The following is a 19515-nucleotide window of genomic DNA, read 5'->3' as shown; positions in this document are numbered from 1 at the left end:
CCATCAAGTTTCTAGACAGTTTCAACTTAGCCAGCATTTTCAAAAATTTTAGAAAAGGTAACATACAACTGGTTTCTTAACCAACTGATTACAAATAATATATTGTCAGAGTCACAGATTAAATTTCTAAAGGGTTTCAACAATGAGGCACTTATTTACCCATTCAGTGAGAATGTGCATAAGTCATTAGACAATTATTTACATGCTATTTACACATTTTGTGATCTGTCAAAGGCATCTGACTGTATAAACCATGATTTATCATCAGAGAGAAATTATTTGAATCATTTTGCAACATTTACTGTTACACATATTTTGTGATCTGTCAAAGGCCTGTCAAAGGCATAGACTGTATAAACCATGATAAACCATAGTTTATACAATCAGATGCCATCTGACTGTACAAACCATGGTTTATCATGGTTTATGCAGTCAGATGCCTTTGACAGGCCTTTGACAGATCACAAAATATGTGTAACACTAAATGTTGCAAAATTATTCAAATAGTATCTCTCTGACAGGAAACAATGGGTTACAATAGGAAATAGTCCAGTATTACACTATCAGGTGTCATCTAACATTGAACTAATAACATGTAATGTTCCATAAGGTGCTATCTTCAGCACCCTTAGTTCTTCTTGTGTATCAATGACCTTCCATCAGTAATAGTACCAGATGCCAAGTTTGTTTTGTTTGCAGATGGTACTAACATCTCAATAAACAAAAAATAAAGTATACTTTTAGAAAGATTAGTTGATCGAATTTTGAGGACAACATTCTTGGTACATTCTTAGTAAATTCTTTGTCACTAAACTTTGAAAAACACATTGAGTACAGTTCAGACTCTGAAGAGATTTGTCTTTGTATGTGCCAAAATATGATGGCAAGCAGTTGAAAGTTATTTATAGTGTTAAATTTTTAGGACTACAGCTTGATAGTAAATTTAATTGGGAGGAGGATACTGCAGAACTGCTGCATTTTCTAAAAAAATCTTTATTTGCAACCCATACGTTGTCAGACATAGGTGGCATAAATATTAAGAAAAGCTACCATACCTCATTTGCTTTCATACCATAATGTCATGTGGAATTAATTTTTAAGTAACTCATCAAGCTAAGCTAAAGTTTTCCAAAGCCAAAAATGTGTAACATGAATTATTTGTGGATGTGTACTCTAGACTGCCCTAGAAAGGCCTGTTCAAGGCTGGGGATACTAACTGTAGTTTCCCAATCTGTTTATTCCTTGATGAAATTTGTCATTAAAATATGTATTTCTTTTTCAAACCTACAGCTGATTCAAGGGATCTGTTTTGGAAAAAGAACCATCTTCATAAAAATTTAGTCAGAAGCTTTGGTCCAGAAAGATAGGAATTATTCAGAAACGCACATTTTCAATAACTTACCAGCAGCCATAAAATTTTTTAAAGACTTGTAAAATTCCATTTAAGAGGAGCCTAAAAGATTTATCAGTGGCCAACTCCTTCTACTCAGCTGATGAATTTCTTCATAGAATAGACTTGATTTGCATGACTAATTCCTTTGGAAGCATAGGGCATCTTTCTCCTTCTTTTCTTTGACAGCAACACTTAAAAGAAACCATCAAGGAAAGCTTGCCACACATCTCTGTCTCTAGCCATTTCCCACACAGAGTCCTGTCTTGTTTATTCTCCTCTTTTCTCCATCTGTGATTGTGTGGCAGCAATGGAACAGCCTGATGCATATACAGGGTGTAATAGGTATAAATAGGCAGATATTTTTATCTGCGGTATCTTAATATTGATGCATTGGTTGTTTTTTCTCTGCATTGGACAATCTTCCTACAAACAAGTCACAAACTTTATGCTCTGATGTTTTCTGCATGGTACACCATCAAGTGTACTACACCTGTCAGTGTAGAGTAATGGTTTTCAATCCACGCATCTACACTTCAATACCTGACCTACTGCCCAGAGGGAAAATAAGCATTAATGGCTTACTCTTGCCATGTGTACTTGGAGCTACTAACCAACTTAAAAACATATGACTTGTAACAGCTATGATTATTAGTCTGGAAATGGCATAAATACTGATTTAATGTTGTTCAGTACACTGTCTCAGTCACCAATAGCAATATCTGCACTTGTACTTGTTACACACTGTATATTATTAATAATATCAAAAATGTATTGTGTGAACCCACCCCATGAACCATGGACCTTGCCGTTGGTCGGGAAGCTTGCGTGCCTCAACAATACAGATAGCCGTACCGTACGTGCAACCACAATGGACTGGTATCTGTTGAGAGGCCAGGCAAACGTGTGGTTCCTGAAGAGGGGCAGCAGCCTTTTCAGTAGTTGCAGGGGCAACAGTCTGGATGATTGACTGGTCTGGCCTTGTAACACAAACCAAAATGGCCTTGCTGTTCTGGTACTGCGAACAGCTGAAAGCAAGGGGAAACTACAGCCGTAATTTTTCTTGAGGACATGCAGCTTTAATGTATGATTAAATGTTGATGGCGTCCTCTTGGGTAAAATATTCTGGAGGTAAAATAGTCCCCCATTCAGATCTCTGGGTGGGGACTACTCGAGAGGACGTCATTATCAGGAGAAAGAAAACTGACGTTCTACGGATCAGAGTGTGGAATGTCAGATCACTTAATCAGGCAGGTAGGTTAGAACATTTAAAAAGGGAAATGGATAGGTTAAAGTTAGATATAGTGGGAATTAGTGAAGTTTGGTGGCAGGAGGAACAAGACTTTTGGTCAGGTGAATACAGGGTTATAAATACAAAATCAAATAGGGGTAATGCAGGAGTAGGTTTAATAATGAATAAAAATAGGAGTACAGGTAAGTTACTACAAACAGCATAGTGAACGCATTATTGTGGCCAAGATAGACACGAAGACCACGCCTACTACAGTAGTACAAGTTTATATGCCAACTAGCTCTGCAGATGACGAAGAAATTGATGAAATGTATGATGAGATAAAAGAAATTATTCAGGTAGTGAAGGGAGACAAAAATTTAATAGTCATGGGTGACTGGAATTCGAGAGTAGGAAAAGGGTGAGAAGGAAACATAGTAGGTGAATATGGATTGGGGCTAAGAAATGAATGAGAAAGCCGCCTGGTAAAATTTTGTGCAGAGCATAACTCAATCATAGCTAACACTTGGCTCAAGAATCATGAAAGAAGGTTGTATACATGGAAGAACCCGGGAACTTAAGGAGATGGGACCGGGATAAACTGAAAGAACCAGAGGTTGTACAAAGTTTCAGGGAGAGCATAGGGGAACAATTGACAGGAATGGGCAAAAGAATACAGTACAAGTAGAATGGGTAGCTTTGAGGGATGAAATTGTGAAGGCAGCAGAGGATCAAGTAGGTAAAAAGACGAGGGCTAGTAGAAATCCTTGGGTAACAGAAGAGATACTGAATTTAATTGATGAAAGGAGAAAATACAAAAATGCAGAAAATGAAGCAGGCAAAAAGGAATACAAACGTCTCAAAAATGAGATTGACAGGAAGTGCAAAATGGCTAAGCAGGCATAGCTAGAGGACAAATGTAAGGATGTAGAGGCTTAGCTCACGAGGGGTAAGATAGATACTGCCTACAGGAAAATTAATGAGACCTTTGGAGAAAAGAGAACCACTTACATGAATATCAAGAGCTCAGATGGAAACCCAGTTCTAAGCAAAGAAGGGAAAGCAGAAAGGTGGAAGGAGTATATAGAGGGTCTATACAAGGGCGATGTACTTGAGGACAATATTATGGAAATGGAAGAGGATGTAGATGAAGATGAAATGGGAGATATGATACTACATGAAGAGTTTGACAGAGCACTGAAAGATCTGAGTTGAAACAAGGCCCCCGGAGTAGGCAACATTCCATTAGAACTACTGACAGCCTTGGGAGAGCCAGTCCTGACAAAACTCTACCATCTGGTGAGCAAGTTGTATTAGACAGGCGAAATACCCTCAGACTTCAAGAAGAATATAATAATTCCAATCGCAAAGAAAGCAGGTGTTGACAGATGTGAAAATTACTGAACTATCAGTTTAATAAGTCACAGCTGCAAAATACTAACGTGATTCCTTACAGATGAATGGAAAAGCTGTTAGAAGCCGACCTTGGGGAAGATCAGTTTAGATTCCATAGAAATGTTGGAACACGTGAGGCAATACTGACCCTACGACTTATCTTAGAAGAAAGATTAAGGAAAGGCAAACCTATGTTTCTAGCATTTGTAGACTTAGAGAAAACTTTTGACAATGTTGATTGGAATACTCTCTTTCAAATTCTGAAGGTGGCAGGGGTAAAATACAGGGAGCGAAAGGCTATTTACAATTTTCTACAGAAAGCAGATGGCAGTCATATGAGTCGAGGGGTATGAAAAAGAAGCAGTGGTTGGGAGGGGAGTGAGACCGGGTTGTAGCCTATCCTCGATGTTATTCAATCTGTATATTGAGCAAGCAATAAAGGAAACAAAAGAAAACTTCAGAGTAGGTATTAAAATCCAGGGAGAAGAAATAAAAACTTTGAGGTTTGTCGATGACATTGTAATTCTGTCAGAGACAGCAAAGGACTTGGAAGAGCAGTTGAACAGAATGGACAGTGTCTTGAAAGGAGGGTATAAGATGAACATCAACAAAAGAAAAACGAGGATAATGGAATGTAGTCGAATTAAGTCGGGTGATGCTGAGGGAATTAGATTAGGAAATGAGACGCTTAGAGTAGTAAAGGAGTTTTGCTATTTGGGGAGCAAAATAACTGAAGATGGTCGAAGTAGAGAGAATATAAAATGTAGACTGGCAATGGCAAGGAAAGCATTTCTGAAGAAGAAAAATTTGTTAACATCGAGTATAGATTTAAATGTCAGGAAGTCATTTATGAAAGTATTTGTATGGAGTGTAGCCATGTATGGAAGTGAAACGTGGACGACAAATAGTTTAGACAAGAAGAGAATAGAAGCTTTTGAAATGTAGGGCTACAGAAGAATGCTGAAGATTAGATGGGTAGATCACATAACTAATGAGGAGGTATTGAATAGAATTGGGGGAAAGAGGAGCTTGTGGCACAACTTGACTAGAAGAAGGGATTGGTTGGTAGGACATGTTCTGAGACATCGAGCGATCACAAATTTAGTATTGGAGGGCAGCATGGAGGGTAAAAATCGTAGAGGGAGACCAAGAGATGAATACACTAAGCAGATTCAGAAGGATGTAGGCTGCAGTAGGTACTGTGAGATGAAGAAGCTTGCACAGGATAGAGTAGCATGGAGAGCTGCATCAAACCAGTCTCAGGACTGAAGACCACAACAACAACAACAACAACAACATTGTGTAAAATCTCACTTCTGTACATTTTCAGTAATGTCTTCAATGTAAATAAGTGTTGTAAACTGATTTTTCTCTTTGATGATGAGTAGGTACTAAAGTAGTCTAAAGTTTTGTCGTTTGCATCTCAGTACAGTGTACATTTATATATGCTGTGACAAACTTGTTATTACCTTTAAAATGAAAATATGTTTAAGATTTTTTTTTATTTTTTCTACATGCATGAGGACCATTTCACTTGAAATGTGTGGAAGATACATTAGCGCATCTTTTTTTTCTTTCTAAATATGTATTGTGTGTCCATCTTTTCTAACCTGTTATACATCCTTGAGGATTCTTCACTATGCATCTATGGGGCAAAAAGTACATCAAAATCTAAAATTCCTCAATTCTCTTCATTTACAGTCTTTGTATTTTACTATTTAACGATGACGTCATGCACCCCGACATTAACCATTAGCAACTGAACATCACATTCTGAAAAATCATTAATGGCAAAATGTGCAATATGATTTTGCATTCTCAATGTCTTGAGAGAGACAACAGGAAAAAAGCGCATTGAGGTTGGCAGGGTGGTGGGAGGATCAGATGACGAGAAATGTCAAGGGAATCTCAGAAAACTCTAGAATAGATATACTCTGGAAAACTTCTATTTAAATCACCATTTATAATTAACTCAATCTGTTTAGAAACTTAAAAGTTCAAGAATACATCAGATTGTTTCATGAATAAATAAAAGATATGTAGTAAAACTCTGTACCCTGTAACTCTCTATTAAGTATTCAAGGACTTTTACTTCCTAACACAGGTTTCAAAATGCTGGTCACTGTAAAATATAAGAATGTAAATATTTTACATTTGTATCCTTTGTTAATGTACATGGCATTCCCCCCCCCCCCCCCCCCCCCTTTTTTTCACAATTCAACTGCTTTCACTGGAAACAAAACTGTGTCCATTCATATTCAGAATTCCTAATCAAGTGGTAAAATGATATTATGAAAGATATTTTTTATCAGCATTGTTTGCAGAGTGCAGTTTATCTAAATAAATGAGAAGTTTGTTCAATATATTTAACTAGTCCACTTTGAGCTATATTAACTTCTTTTAACATCATTACCCTGAACTCTGTGCTGACACAACTTAGGAGGATATGAATGAATATGATAAGGAAAGTTATAGCAGAATGTAAATCATTGAAGGGTATAACTCACCAAATAGTGGAGGCACTGAGTCGTTAACAGGCATATGAAAAAAGGCTGAAAATTTGCTAGATTTTGGGGAATCCTCAAATGAGCTAGAGTTCTCATAAATATGTAAACACACACACACACACACACATACACACACACACACACACACACACACACACACACACACACACACACACACACACTCACAACATGCATGCTTGTGCCACTACATTGTGCTGGCAGAACACACCGTGATAGCAGTTCAACAGCTAGGCTGGGGTAAGGTGTTTTGTCAGGCAGAATGGGTAGCGGATGGCTCAGAGGGATGCAGCGGATGTGTGAGGTAGGAGTGTGGAAGATAGTGCCAGCAGGTGCATGGGAAATAAATGTGACACACAGGCTATGGAGCTGATGAGTTTGTACAAGGCACAATTACGATGACTTGGATGAGTTGACTGTGAGGGGTGCAGGACAGAGGAAGGGGAGACTATTGGGTTAGTGTCTGGGTGTGGTGAGTTAGTGGAGACTGAGGCCAGGATGGTTATTTGGTGGAGGTCATTCATTCTGGCTGACAACTGGTTGGTGGTTATGCTCACACAAAATGTGTAGAAATTGCTACAGAACGTGTATATGACATGGCTGCTTTCACAGGTGGCCCTCCCTCTGATGTGATAGGATAATCCTGTAACAGGACTAGAGTAGGATGTGTGGGCAGGTGAATTGAACATATCTTACACATGGATCTTCCATAAGGTATGACCTCTTTGACGAGAGACTGGATGCAGGAGAGGCATATGGATAGACCAGGAGGTTGTGTAGTTTGAGTATGTGGTAGAATACAACTTCGCAAGAGGTAGGAAGGGTTATGAGGATGATCTCTACTTTTTCCATGCATGATGATAGGTAGCCAAGTCCCTGGCAAGGATCATGATTCAGTTGCTTCTGTCCGTGATGATAACAAGTGATAAGTAGTGTATCTACGTGTATGTGTATGTGTGTGTGGGAGGAGGGGGGGGGGGGGGGGAAGAGGGTCGAGGGAGGGATACTCCTTTGCAACTGCTTCTTGGGGGTGATATGAGAGGATTAGCGGTGTGTGAGGATATGGCATATGGCATAGGAAATCTGTCTGCGGATAATGTTTGGGGTATAATGCCTGTTTGGGCAAGCCTTTGTGAGACCTTTAGCACACTGCACAAGTCAGTGCTCATCACTACAGATATGCCGTCCTTGGGTAGCTAGGCTATTTGGGAGGGACCTTTTGGTGTGGAACAGGTGACAGCTGCCAAAATGCAGGTACTGGTGATGTTTAGTGTGCTTGAAATGGGTCCAGATCATGGAAGTATCATCAGCTGGAGAGAAGACGTTGAAGATATATGATGAGAGGGTGTCTTGGTCTTCATTAAACTTGGGCCAGAAGAAGGGTGTGGCATTTTGGGAGGCTAGGAATGTTTCTTCCATGTGGCCTATATACTGATTGGCAAGGGAAAGGTGCCATGCAGGTGCCCATGGCTGTATCACAGATTTGTTTATATACTTCCCTCAAAGCAGAGGTAATCATGTGTGAGGATGTAATTGGTTAGATGTATAAGGATTTGTAATACCACAACCCCTTCTGGGATCCTGTATTCTTTTCCAGTCTCATCCCCACTCTCCTCAAGAGCGCATATATGTAATATCAGTAATTTACACCAATTTAAAGTGTTGCTTTGACTTTGCCTTTTCTGGTTATCTGGATATGAATACAATGAAGATTTTTTTTTTTTTTTTTTTTTTTTTTTTTTTTTTTTTTTTTGCAGCAAATTAGTAATTTGCACTAATTTTAGCTATTGTTTTGATATTTTTTTCCTGGGCGTCACCAGTGTGTAGAATGAAGGAAACATGTTGGATTAAAAGATAATGTATCATCACAATTTGCACATAATACAAGCTACAGGCACATGGTAGGAATAAAATTGCTATTGTAATTATGGAGTAATTAATGATTAAAGTTCCGATATTTCTAGTCATCAAGAGACTACTATATTTATGCTTTGTTAAATCAAAAAACTATTTGTATCCCTAATAGAAACGTGACATGACGATTTTTCAATCAGAATTAAACATACTCATGTTTTAATTAGTGTTAGTTAACAGAACTGTAATTATGTCCATATAGAAACATAAAATTTTAATCATACAAAATTTAATTAATTGAATCTAGGCCTTTTATTCAATAAAACTAATTGCTCTGTTCACATGAAAATGATAGGATGATATTCCTTTAAGTCAGTAAAATAATGTATGCAAATTAACAAAATACATTGTTGTAATGATAAAAGGCCAGCCGGAGTGGCCGTGCGGTTCTAGGCGCTACAGTCTGGAACCGAGCGACCGCTCCGGTCGCAGGTTCGAATCCTGCCTCGGGCATGGCTGTGTGTGATGTCCTTAGGTTAGTTGGGTTTAATTAGTTCTAAGTTCTAGGCGACAGATGACCTCAGAAGTTAAGTCTCATAGTGCTCTGAGCCATTTTTTTTGTAATGACAAAACATATAATTTATAGTCTTAATAGAAACAGATTCTTTCCTGTCTTTGTGTGAAATTATTCACTTTTATTTCACATAAATTTCTATGTAGTTTGGGAAGGCAAGTGTAAAAACTTTAATTGTATTAATCCAAAATTAAATATGTAACAATAATAGTAATTGTTTAAAACCATATAAATAGGAGAGGTGATTTGCATGCTGCCATAAGTCAGTCTTCAGAGTCTTGGACTGAATTTTGTTTCAAAGCATGTAGTCAGACTTTGTACTTTCGCTGCCAGACATCTAGAGTGCGAAATAAAGTTCTCTGTGAACAAGAAGAAACTTATTTCTACCATTGCATGATTCCCGTGTGGCAGTGCAGAAACATCAAGATCAACCTATGGCAGCATTAAGAAGCACCACCACAGACTACACAAGATAGGTACTAATCTGTAGTAAGACCTGGTATATTAATTATTATTTTTCTTGTATTAAGCAATGATACACACCCAAAACTTCACACACACAAACATTTTTGCCATGTTATATTACAGATTGAAGTACTGGGTTAGGAGTCAGAGGAATGTTGGGAGAGGTATGCTTTGGGAAAGTGGCATCAACAGTGATGAGGTGATATGGGTCACAGTGGAGTGGCATTTGTCAAGAGTCAGTGAAGCAAGTGGTTTGTATCTTTAATATGAGAGACTAGGCTATGAGCAATCAGTTGGAGATGTTGGTTGACAAGAGTGGAGATTCTTTCAGTGTGAGCACAGCAACCAGCAACAATGGGGTGTCCAGGATTGTTGGATTTATGGTTATGGTAAAAATCAGTGTGAAAAGATCATTGAGATGAAGAGGAAGATGGATCCAGGGGAAAGATACTGGAATGGGCCTATGGATTTGAGTAGGGATTAGAGGCTACTTTGGACTTATGAGGTGGGATCACTGTGGCAGCATTTGCAGGTGTAAGAGTGAGGCAGTGGCAGAAGCCTTCTGTCGGGTATGCTCACAATACATCTCAACAGTAGTGGAGCCTTTGTCTACAGGGAGGGCAGGGAGGATGATTAAATTAGAGTCTGTCTTGAGGTTGCAGATGGCTGTATTTTTTTCTGTTCAGAGATTTGTGTTCTCGGGAAGGAACCATGAGGAACAGTGGTGAATCAAGTTGGAGATAAGGAATACTTGGAGCAAAGATTTTACCCTTTTCTGTGTGCCTGTTAATGACAGTTTGGTGAGTTGCCTCCTTTACTGTTGAATTATTTATAAGAATATGAATGAGCTTTTAATAAGGCTCTGTGATTTTTGATGATGCATCCATGACAATCACCAGTTGTCTGAAAAGTAAAGCTCATCTCAGAAAAAGCCAAGATGTTAGATGAACAATAGTAGAACTGTTTCACTGTGAATTGTTAACCTTGCAAACTTCCATATATCACTCATATTTCCTAGATATAAATTATAATGGTTACCCAGAAAATGAGGAAGTTCTTGAATTTAAATACTGTAGGTGATAACAAACTTAGTTTGAGCTGTTTTTCAATTAGATGTATCTCACAGTGTGTCAACTTTCTCAGAAAAATAATTGTTTATTTTAATATTTCTCTTTCTGGTCAGAAGGAGAGCAATGTAGCAAAAATCAACATGTATTTATTCCACAGAAAGGAGCCATAAGATCATTATCTAAAGTTAGTAGCTGGATATCTTGTATATGCCTCTTCTGTTACTTTGAAACTATTACATTTAAATATAACTCCAGTTACTTGGAAATTATTTTCATTGTTTATCATAAAAGTTTTGAGGTAAATTACTATATGCAAAATTCTAAAAAAAAAACTGACAGAAAAAAGGTAGGAAACTGAGAATCAATAGAAAAATTATGAAAATTGAATATGAGCAACTCCTTTGTAAAAAAAACAATACATTGGTAGAAAGATGGCTACATAACAAGTGAAAATTATAAAACCTGTAATACCAAGGACATAGTTATGGAACTAAATTAAACAATATCAATAAAATATCATAAGACATTCACATTTGAGCGGTGAAATCCTTTAATGCTATAGTGAGTGTTTAATAATAATGACTTGAGTAAGATATACACTAGATTTGAGAGTAATAATCTGAAGCTGTTGGTTATTTTTTGATTAAAAAGTCAGCAACAGAACAAAACGTTATTACAGTAATAACAACAAAATAGTTCTACAAGACTTAAAAGTAATTATCACTAATACAAATGTTAATAATAGATTGAATCTATAAATATTCTTTTTCAGCTGAAGAGATTCTACGAAGTAAAGAAGAATTATCCAGTACACTTTGAAGATTGTCTCCCAACAGAGAAAGGATATATTTATGATATAGAAGGACTGACTGTCCTAGATCAATGTGATAATGATGAACGAATTGTCATTGTGTTAAGGGTTGGTATGTTCACATATTTAAACCTATTTATAAGACACATGTATGTTGCATTTGTAATACTACTGAACCAGATCATTTATTACAAGTATGAGCTTTTTGCCATTAGTATAACTACAACTTTGTATTTAAAATAAGATAGTGTGACATCATACATACTGCACTGTTAAACAATGGAAAATCCATGATGAAATGTAACAATATAATGAAAGGATAGTTGCTACTCACCATATAACGTCTAACAATTTGACAACTAAGAGTGTGTGAAGTGTATGTGCAAACTTCCCACTTCTCTTACACAAGTCGACTTACTTGGCATACACAGCAGATCTTTTCACTGGATAACCGACTTCTGGAATCTCTATAAACTTCTTCTCCAAAGAATGATGCTAGTTACAGGAACCTTAAAGACTCTCTCTCTACTTGCAAAATAATTAGGTACTTGAAGAATACTTTTCAACAACTATCAGTATATTTGAGCTTCATAAAGAACAAAATTCACACTTCACACATAAACATTAGACTTCTTGTAAGTCACTCATATTGTCTCACATTAGAAACAGATTTAAGTACATTTAACAAAGAGTTGGCTTGACAACCATAACTCCATTACAAACAAATTGTAAAATACGTCCAATCTCCAGCAACCCCAGTACTTGTCGGTGCCGTTTGTCCGCTGCGTCTACGTTCTGCTTGCAACTGATTTCACACCTGCACACACAAGCATGTGATGTGCAGTAGGTAGATTCTAGCATCCCACTCTCACATCTAAAATATCATGTGTTCGAGATGGTAGAAGGCTGAGTGGTTCTAGAATTAACGCAGAAATTCTCGAAACACTACAAACAGAGATGCTGAGTCATAGAAAGGAACAACAACATTATTCCCCAGATACCTCAACATGCAAACTAAACTTATATCCACAGAAAGATCCACAATCCTCCAATTAAAAATTAGGCCCAACCTTACAATCCTACCTGCTGCCAAAGGCTCCACCATTGTTGTTTTGAACTGCAAGGGTTCCCTGGCCGAAGGACTCCGCCAGTTGTCTGATTCATCCACCTACAAACCCAGGCACAGTGACATCTTTCCAGAAATCCAGCAGAATCTCCAGTTTCTCCTCACATCCTTAATCCCATTCTGGAACCTCTCCCCAGATGCCACCTCTCTCCTGACCCATACAACTGCCCCCTCTCCTACCTACTATGTGCCTCCTCAAGTCGATCAACCCAACGATGCAGGACACCCCATTGTGGCTGGTTACTGTACGCCCACTGAGAGAATCTCTGTTCTCAGAGGCCAACACCTTCAGCCTATTACCCACAACATATCCTCCTACACAGAAGATACCAACCACTTCCTCCACCAACTCTCCACAGTTTCTGTTCCTTTATATGTGCCCTGTTCACCGCTATTGATGCCACCTCCCTTTACACTAACATTCCTAATGCCCATGGTCTTACCACTATAGAACACTATTTTTCCCAATGTTCGATGATTCCAAACCAACCACCTCCTTCCTAGTCACCAGGACCAATTATATGCTTATCGACAACTACTTCTCCTTTGACAGCATACCTAAAAAAAATCTGGGATACGACTATGGGCACCCACTTGGCACCATGATATGCCAACATATTCATGGACCATCTACAGGAATCCTTTCCTAAACACCCAGAATCTCAAACCCCTCACCTGGTTCAGATTCATTGAGGACATCTTCATGATCTGCATTGAGGGTGAGGACACCCTATCGCCGGCCGGTGTGGTCGTGCGGTTCTAGTCGCTTCAGTCTGGAACCGCACGACTGCTATGGTCACAGGTTCGAATCCTGCCTCGGGCATGGATGTGTGTGATGTCCTTAGGTTAGTTAGGTTTAAGTAGTTCTAAGTTCTAGGGGATTGATGACCATAGATGTTAAGTCCCATAGTGCTCAGAGCCATTTTGAACACCCTGTCCACATTCCTCCAGAACCTCAACACCTTCTCCCCCATTAACTTCACCTGGTCCTACTCAACACATCAAGCCACCTTCCTTGATGTTGACCTCCAGGTCGCAGACAGCTACATCAGTACCTCTGTCCATATCAAACCTACCAACCACCAGCAATACCTCCACTTCAACAGCTGCCAACCATCACATACCAAAAAGTCCCTTCCATACAGCCTAGCTACCCTTGGCCGTTACATCTGTAGTGATGAGTCGACTCTCTTGAAATATACTGAGGTTCTATTGAGGTCTTTACAGATCGTAATTACCCTCCCAACCTTGTACAAATCAGATCTTGCATGCTTTATCTTTCAAGTCATCCAACACCTCCCAAAGTCTCACCATCTGGCCACAGAGGAGCATTCCACGTGTAACTCAGTACAATCCAGGACTGGAGAAACTGAATTACATTCTCCACTAGGGTTTTGACTAGCTCTCATCGTGCCTTGAAATGAGAAATGTTCTACACACTATCCTTCCCACCCGTCCCACAGTGGTATTCTGTCACCCTCCGAATCAACACAATATCCTCGTCCATCCCTACACAAGCCCTGCTCCCAACCCCTTACCTTATGGCTCATATCCCTATAATAGATCTAGATGCAAGGCCTGTCCCATGCATCCTCCCACCACCAGCTGCTCCAGTCTGCTCACAAACATCACCTGTCCCATCAAAGGCAGGGCTACAGGTGAAACCAATCATGTGATAGCACAGGGTAAGGTGCAACCACTATGCTGCATTATACATGGGAATGACAACCAACCCAGTTGCTGAGCACACCACCTAACATGACATCCTTCATTTCAGTGACTACTTCACAGCATGTGCCATCTGGATCCTTCCCACCAACATCAGTTTTTCTGAATTGTGCATGTGGAAACTCTCCCTGCAATATATCTTACGTTCCCATAAGCCTTCATTAGTAATTATCCTTAACCATCTAGCCTCTTCCCTTTTTACTTCTCTCCTTTTCTCCTACCCCACCCCCCCACCCCCCCACCCCCCACCCACACTTCTCTTCCCCACCCAGCATCTACCCTCCCGACTGTACCTAACTGCCCTACTCACCACCTCGGCCCTGCATGCTCCCAGCAACACTTTAAAGTCCCCCACCCTTACATTGCTATTACTCCACCTCCCTGCCCCAGCATCCTCCTTGCCTCCATCCAGTTGCATGTCCCGTAATGCACTACTGCTCCCAGTATGGCTCTAGCTGCCTAAGACTGTGGTCATGTGTGTTGTGAGTTGTGTGTGTATGCTGTCTATTTTTGACAAAGTCCTTGTTGGCTGAAAGCTAACTTTCCAACAAACTTTTTGTTATGCCTTTCTGCAAGTCAGCATCTCTGTTATATGATGAGTAGTGACTATTCTTTTCATTATATTGATACTGTGTTGTTACATTTTGATATGATGATGAAATACTGTGTCATCCTAGTACCAGTACACTGTTGCTTTTTAAAGCATAGATATACAATATGCAAGGAATGTATGTCCCATCAGTTGTGTGTTAATAAACCAATGAGCTTCAGTGGTCCATCAATTGTCAATATTTCAGAGAAAGCTGATTTGAAGAAAGTGACAATAGAAAACTTATTTCAACAACTATCAACAACACTTTCCTTTTTTCTTGAGGACCAACGTGTGCAGATTTCTGGGATAAGTATTATCATGGATCTAAAAGGATTTGGATTTAAGCATCTGTTTGCTCTCACACCTTCATCTGCACTGTTGTTAACAAGATTATTTCAGGTAAAATTTTAATCTGAATGTACTTTTCATTGCATAACTTTTCATTAACAATGGTGAAAACTATTAATTGTGTCATTACCTTCTGGTTATTGCTGTCGTGTTTCAGGATTGTTTTCCCATCAGGCTTAAAGCTATCCATGTGGTGAATGAGCCTATTTTTATTGGTTCGCTATTTTCTTTATTCAAACCATTCATAAAGGAAAAACTGAGGAAACGTGTAGGTAGAAATTCAAAAGATTTTTCAAATATCTCATATCATAAAAATCTCATATCTGAAAACACATTTTAATATCAAAATGTTAATTCTCATAATCATATAATCAGAAACATTTTCCTTCTTTCAGATTCATTTTCATGGTACTAATTTGTCCTCACTGCATGCTTGTTTACCATATGAAATTTTACCACGCCAGTTGGGAGGAATGGTGCCTGACTTCAATTTCACTACATTCAGAAGGATTTTTGAAGAAAATGAAGATGTAATTAGAGGTAATAAATTGGGTTTTGATGCACTAGGACATCCTAGTTTGACAAAAAGAGTCTAAAGAAAATAATGCTTCACCCAGTTTCTTCAAGCTTGATACAACAAGAATACTTAGGCTGTTTTTTGGTTCTGATTTAGTTTCAAGAAGCCTGTCCTATAAATTTTTAAGCCGTGATTGTTAATATTGGCACAGAGAGTTCATTTTTTATGTATCTCATACCAGACATTGGGTATGGACAAATCACACTATAGAGCACATGCGCTACTCCTCTTTTTTTTCCAAAATAAGTTACATTTGACCTGTTCACATTTAACTATTATATTCTTTATCAGTCAAAACTGAACTGCATACTAAATTTCCTTTCACAGTTAGTGGAAAATTTTAATCATAACAATGATAGAGAGCCTTAAAATATAATGCCTATATGTTATTATATAGTGCCTGAGAATTTCGAACAGCTGTCTGATTCAGAATTACACGATTTAATATGAAAACGCTACACCATCAGCACACTTAGTTACATCCAAAAATATTAATCTTAATTTACTTATCACTTTATGTGTATAATTCATATAATTTATCAATGTTATTCAGGCATGGAATATTGCAAACACTTTTCACTTTTTGTTATCTTGGTATAATGAAAAAGTTGCTCCCTACTTTTAATTCTATATGTAATGTAGTTTACATGCACTACTTTCCCCAACCCATTTGTTTTAATCCTTTCCTCTAACCTCACACCCATTTGCTCAGAAAAACACACATAGTCAGTATGGCTGGAGGTATAGAGCTGTGGCAGTTTGCTGGCTAAAATGTTTGACTGCTTGATCAGTATAAGAATGGCCTACAGAAGGCAACAGATGTGTCTGAGTCTTGGTCCAGCACATGGATTTAATGTATCAGGAAGGTTCATAACATACACACTCCACTGCAGAGCGGATCAATAATTCCAAAAATTACTCCAAGTTTGAAACCACATGTTTATATTCATCCACATTAATCATATTGTCTCCTAAGGAAATTACTAACCTGTCTCCAGTTTCACATCACAGTTTCATTTTTCTCTTATAATATTAATGTGAAATGTTGCTTCATGACATAACATCATAATATTATTGATATCACAAATAATATTGATAAAGTTGACAAGTTTTCAGTGCTAAGAGCAAAAGATGAGGCAATTCTTCCTTAAAAACCCTTTAAAATACTAATTCATTTAAAAAAAAACTAAATTTCTTACACCTTCTGAATCCAACAACATTTACAACTAATGATCTTCATGTCATGGGGTACCAACCCACATTTATCACCCAGTGCACCATCAAAAATACAGTTTACATTGTTTTTGTGTAAAATACTTCCTCTTAGGAGGGACTTAAATTTTAGGAAGAGGATCTTTTTCAAGTAAGAATGATTTACTGCATAAAGTATCTCCCAAGAATCTTTAGAGCTCAGAGTAACTTTGCTCAGTTCTGTCTGTGTTACTTTTCTATCTTACTGGCAACAAGAAGGAAAGGCACTTTTTTCTCATAGTGATGACTTATAAATATTTGACCTTAATTAATCAATTTCATTTTAAATCTGACTCTTTGAGAACAACATGTACCCATGATTGTTTAACTCACATCATCTACACAAAAGAACATATAAAACAGTACCAGAGGATAATGTTGGTAATGTGTAAAAAGTAACATTTTGGCTCTGGAAACTTCAAGTTGAATACATTTTTCCAATCATATTTCCAAGAAATAGCGTGTTTTTTATCTATTTCTTTTGCAAAAAAGTATGCCCAATTTCTTTTAAGGAAAAGAATGTACCGACAGAGAAACTTTGAGAAAAGTTTGAAAATTTTTATGTGAAGCTAGTTGACTTTCTTCCATCAATATCTTATAATGAATGATTTGATCTCATGTCATATCTCATAAAATGCTACTTAGAATATTATTGATGAAGGTATTATTTTTATTTTGCATTAATGTCTTTATCAACAAATATAATGTTTATATAGCACCTGAATATCTTGCCAAATCTCACATGAAAGGTAAGAAGTTTTGTAACGATGACCACCTGTTAATGTGAATAAACTGTATGATATATATCAGTGCTCATTGACACTATGTTTTGTTATAGATGGTAAAGTGAGCTGAATAGTGTCACAGAATGTTTTTGACACGGTATTAGAAGAAATTCAATACCTGAAAAGATGTGGCTGTTTATCAGTCAATTTCCTGTTGAGATGAATGTAAAATTTATCCTCAGTTTTGCTTCCTGATAACATTAAAATCTAAGGGTCTACAGAAATGATTTAATACACAATACCAGTTTTAAATTATCTATAATCTCTAATGTTCCAGGATGGAGGAAGTTTGGTTACAACAAAACACTATAAAATTATATCGTGAAGTAGTAAGGTAAATTTTCAAAATGAATTTCTTTGAATATATCTTTATGCTAATTTTAAGTTAAACATTTTTTGGCACATTGAATACTGAAATAAACTGAATTAAACATGTAAATTATATTCGGAACTATTAATGAAAGGAATAATTTTTTGCCATTTAATTGTGATACATTTGAATATTGTATTTGCATTATTTTAAATTTCTTACATAGTAATGTTATTTGTGCTAGAATTAAATGGAGGAAACAGTCAAGCCTGTTAAAGAACTGATCACAAATGTGGCAGGAATTGATGGCATTCCCTGTAGGATCTTACAACTCTCCCTCCAAGTATAATTGACCCCTTCACTCACATATTTAATTTCTCATTAGGATCAGACATCTTTCCTGAACTGTTAAAAAAATCCAAAGTGATTTCTATTTTCAAAGCCTGTGACAAAAGATAAAGTGATGAACCATTGCCTCATTAAATTAACCAGTATTTTTATAAGTGCTGGACAAAACATTGTAAAATAAGTTATTAAAGTGCTTAATACTAAAATTAAATATTAACTACCGTATATACTTGAATAAACCGCGCCCTCAAATAATCCAAGCACCACAATTTTGAAGAAGAGGAAACAAAATTAATTTTTTGCTTTAATTTGTTTTATTTACAAAAAAAATTGTTCCAACATTATGATGTGTTCAAAAGTATGTATAATAACTACTGGTTTGAAGCAACGCTGCTGTACAGGTTGATACATCGTTAAAACGCAACCGATTCAGCGGCGTGCAGCTGGCCAGCCAGCAGGCAAGTGGCCAGTGGCGTGCAGCTGGTTGGCTGGCCCATTAGACAGGCAGGCGGCCAGGGAACATTATCACCACCAGCCGGGACTCTATGCGTACCTACAATAGCAAGAAAAGAAATGTGAATTATCTTGTTTAAAAATTTGTTAATACGGTATGTGCAATAAAATATTTTAGTCAATACTGGTACATTTCCTCTCTTACCACTCTATTCAAATTGTTCAAATGGCTCTGAGCACTATGGGACTTAACATCTGAGGTCATCATTCCCTTAGAACTTAGAACTAATTAAACCTAGCTAACCTAAGGACATCACACACCTCCATGCCCGAGGCAGGTTTCGAACCTGTGACCATAGCAGTCGCATGGTTCCAGACTGAAACACCTAGAACCGCATGGCCACTGCAGCCGGCCCACTCTATTCATCACTTTCATCGTCATCACTAGCGGGAGAATCATTGTCGTCTTCACCATCTTCCCATAGAGTGTCGTCCTCTGTTCCATCCAGTGAATTTGTGATTCCACATTTTTTGAAGGATTTTTCCACCAGTGGTTGTGGAATGGAGTACCATGCACTTTTCACCCATTCACAAATCTGGGACAAATCCGGCCATTTGGTTTTTCCACTAGATGTGAACTTATGGTTTTCATCAGCCATCCATTGTGTATATTGCTGTTTAA

General features: G+C 37.7%; 1 protein-coding gene across 7 annotated transcripts in view; it reads left to right on the top strand.

Annotated features, from left to right (window-relative positions):
- The window catches only part of LOC126457502 (clavesin-2-like), a 266825-nt gene that overhangs the window by 219680 nt on the left and 27630 nt on the right, over positions 1–19515 (top strand). For 4 of the 7 annotated variants that reach the window (XM_050093821.1, XM_050093819.1, XM_050093820.1 and 1 more), the window contains 4 exons: positions 11277–11427; positions 14967–15160; positions 15267–15377; positions 15505–15649. In XM_050093821.1, the coding sequence (XP_049949778.1) occupies positions 11277–11427; positions 14967–15160; positions 15267–15377; positions 15505–15649 (601 nt within the window). Of the gene's footprint in view, positions 1–11276; positions 11428–14966; positions 15161–15266; positions 15378–15504; positions 15650–17999; positions 18057–18781; positions 19018–19515 lie in introns of those variants that run through there. The other 3 variants (XM_050093823.1, XM_050093825.1, XM_050093824.1) reach the window with 2 other exon arrangements.

Source organism: Schistocerca serialis, chromosome 2 (genome assembly GCF_023864345.2).
Source record: "Schistocerca serialis cubense isolate TAMUIC-IGC-003099 chromosome 2, iqSchSeri2.2, whole genome shotgun sequence".
In the NCBI taxonomy this organism is placed as follows: Eukaryota; Metazoa; Arthropoda; class Insecta; order Orthoptera; family Acrididae; genus Schistocerca; species Schistocerca serialis.
Note: the sequence above shows the minus strand (reverse complement) of the source record. Positions and strands in the feature narration are given on the sequence as shown.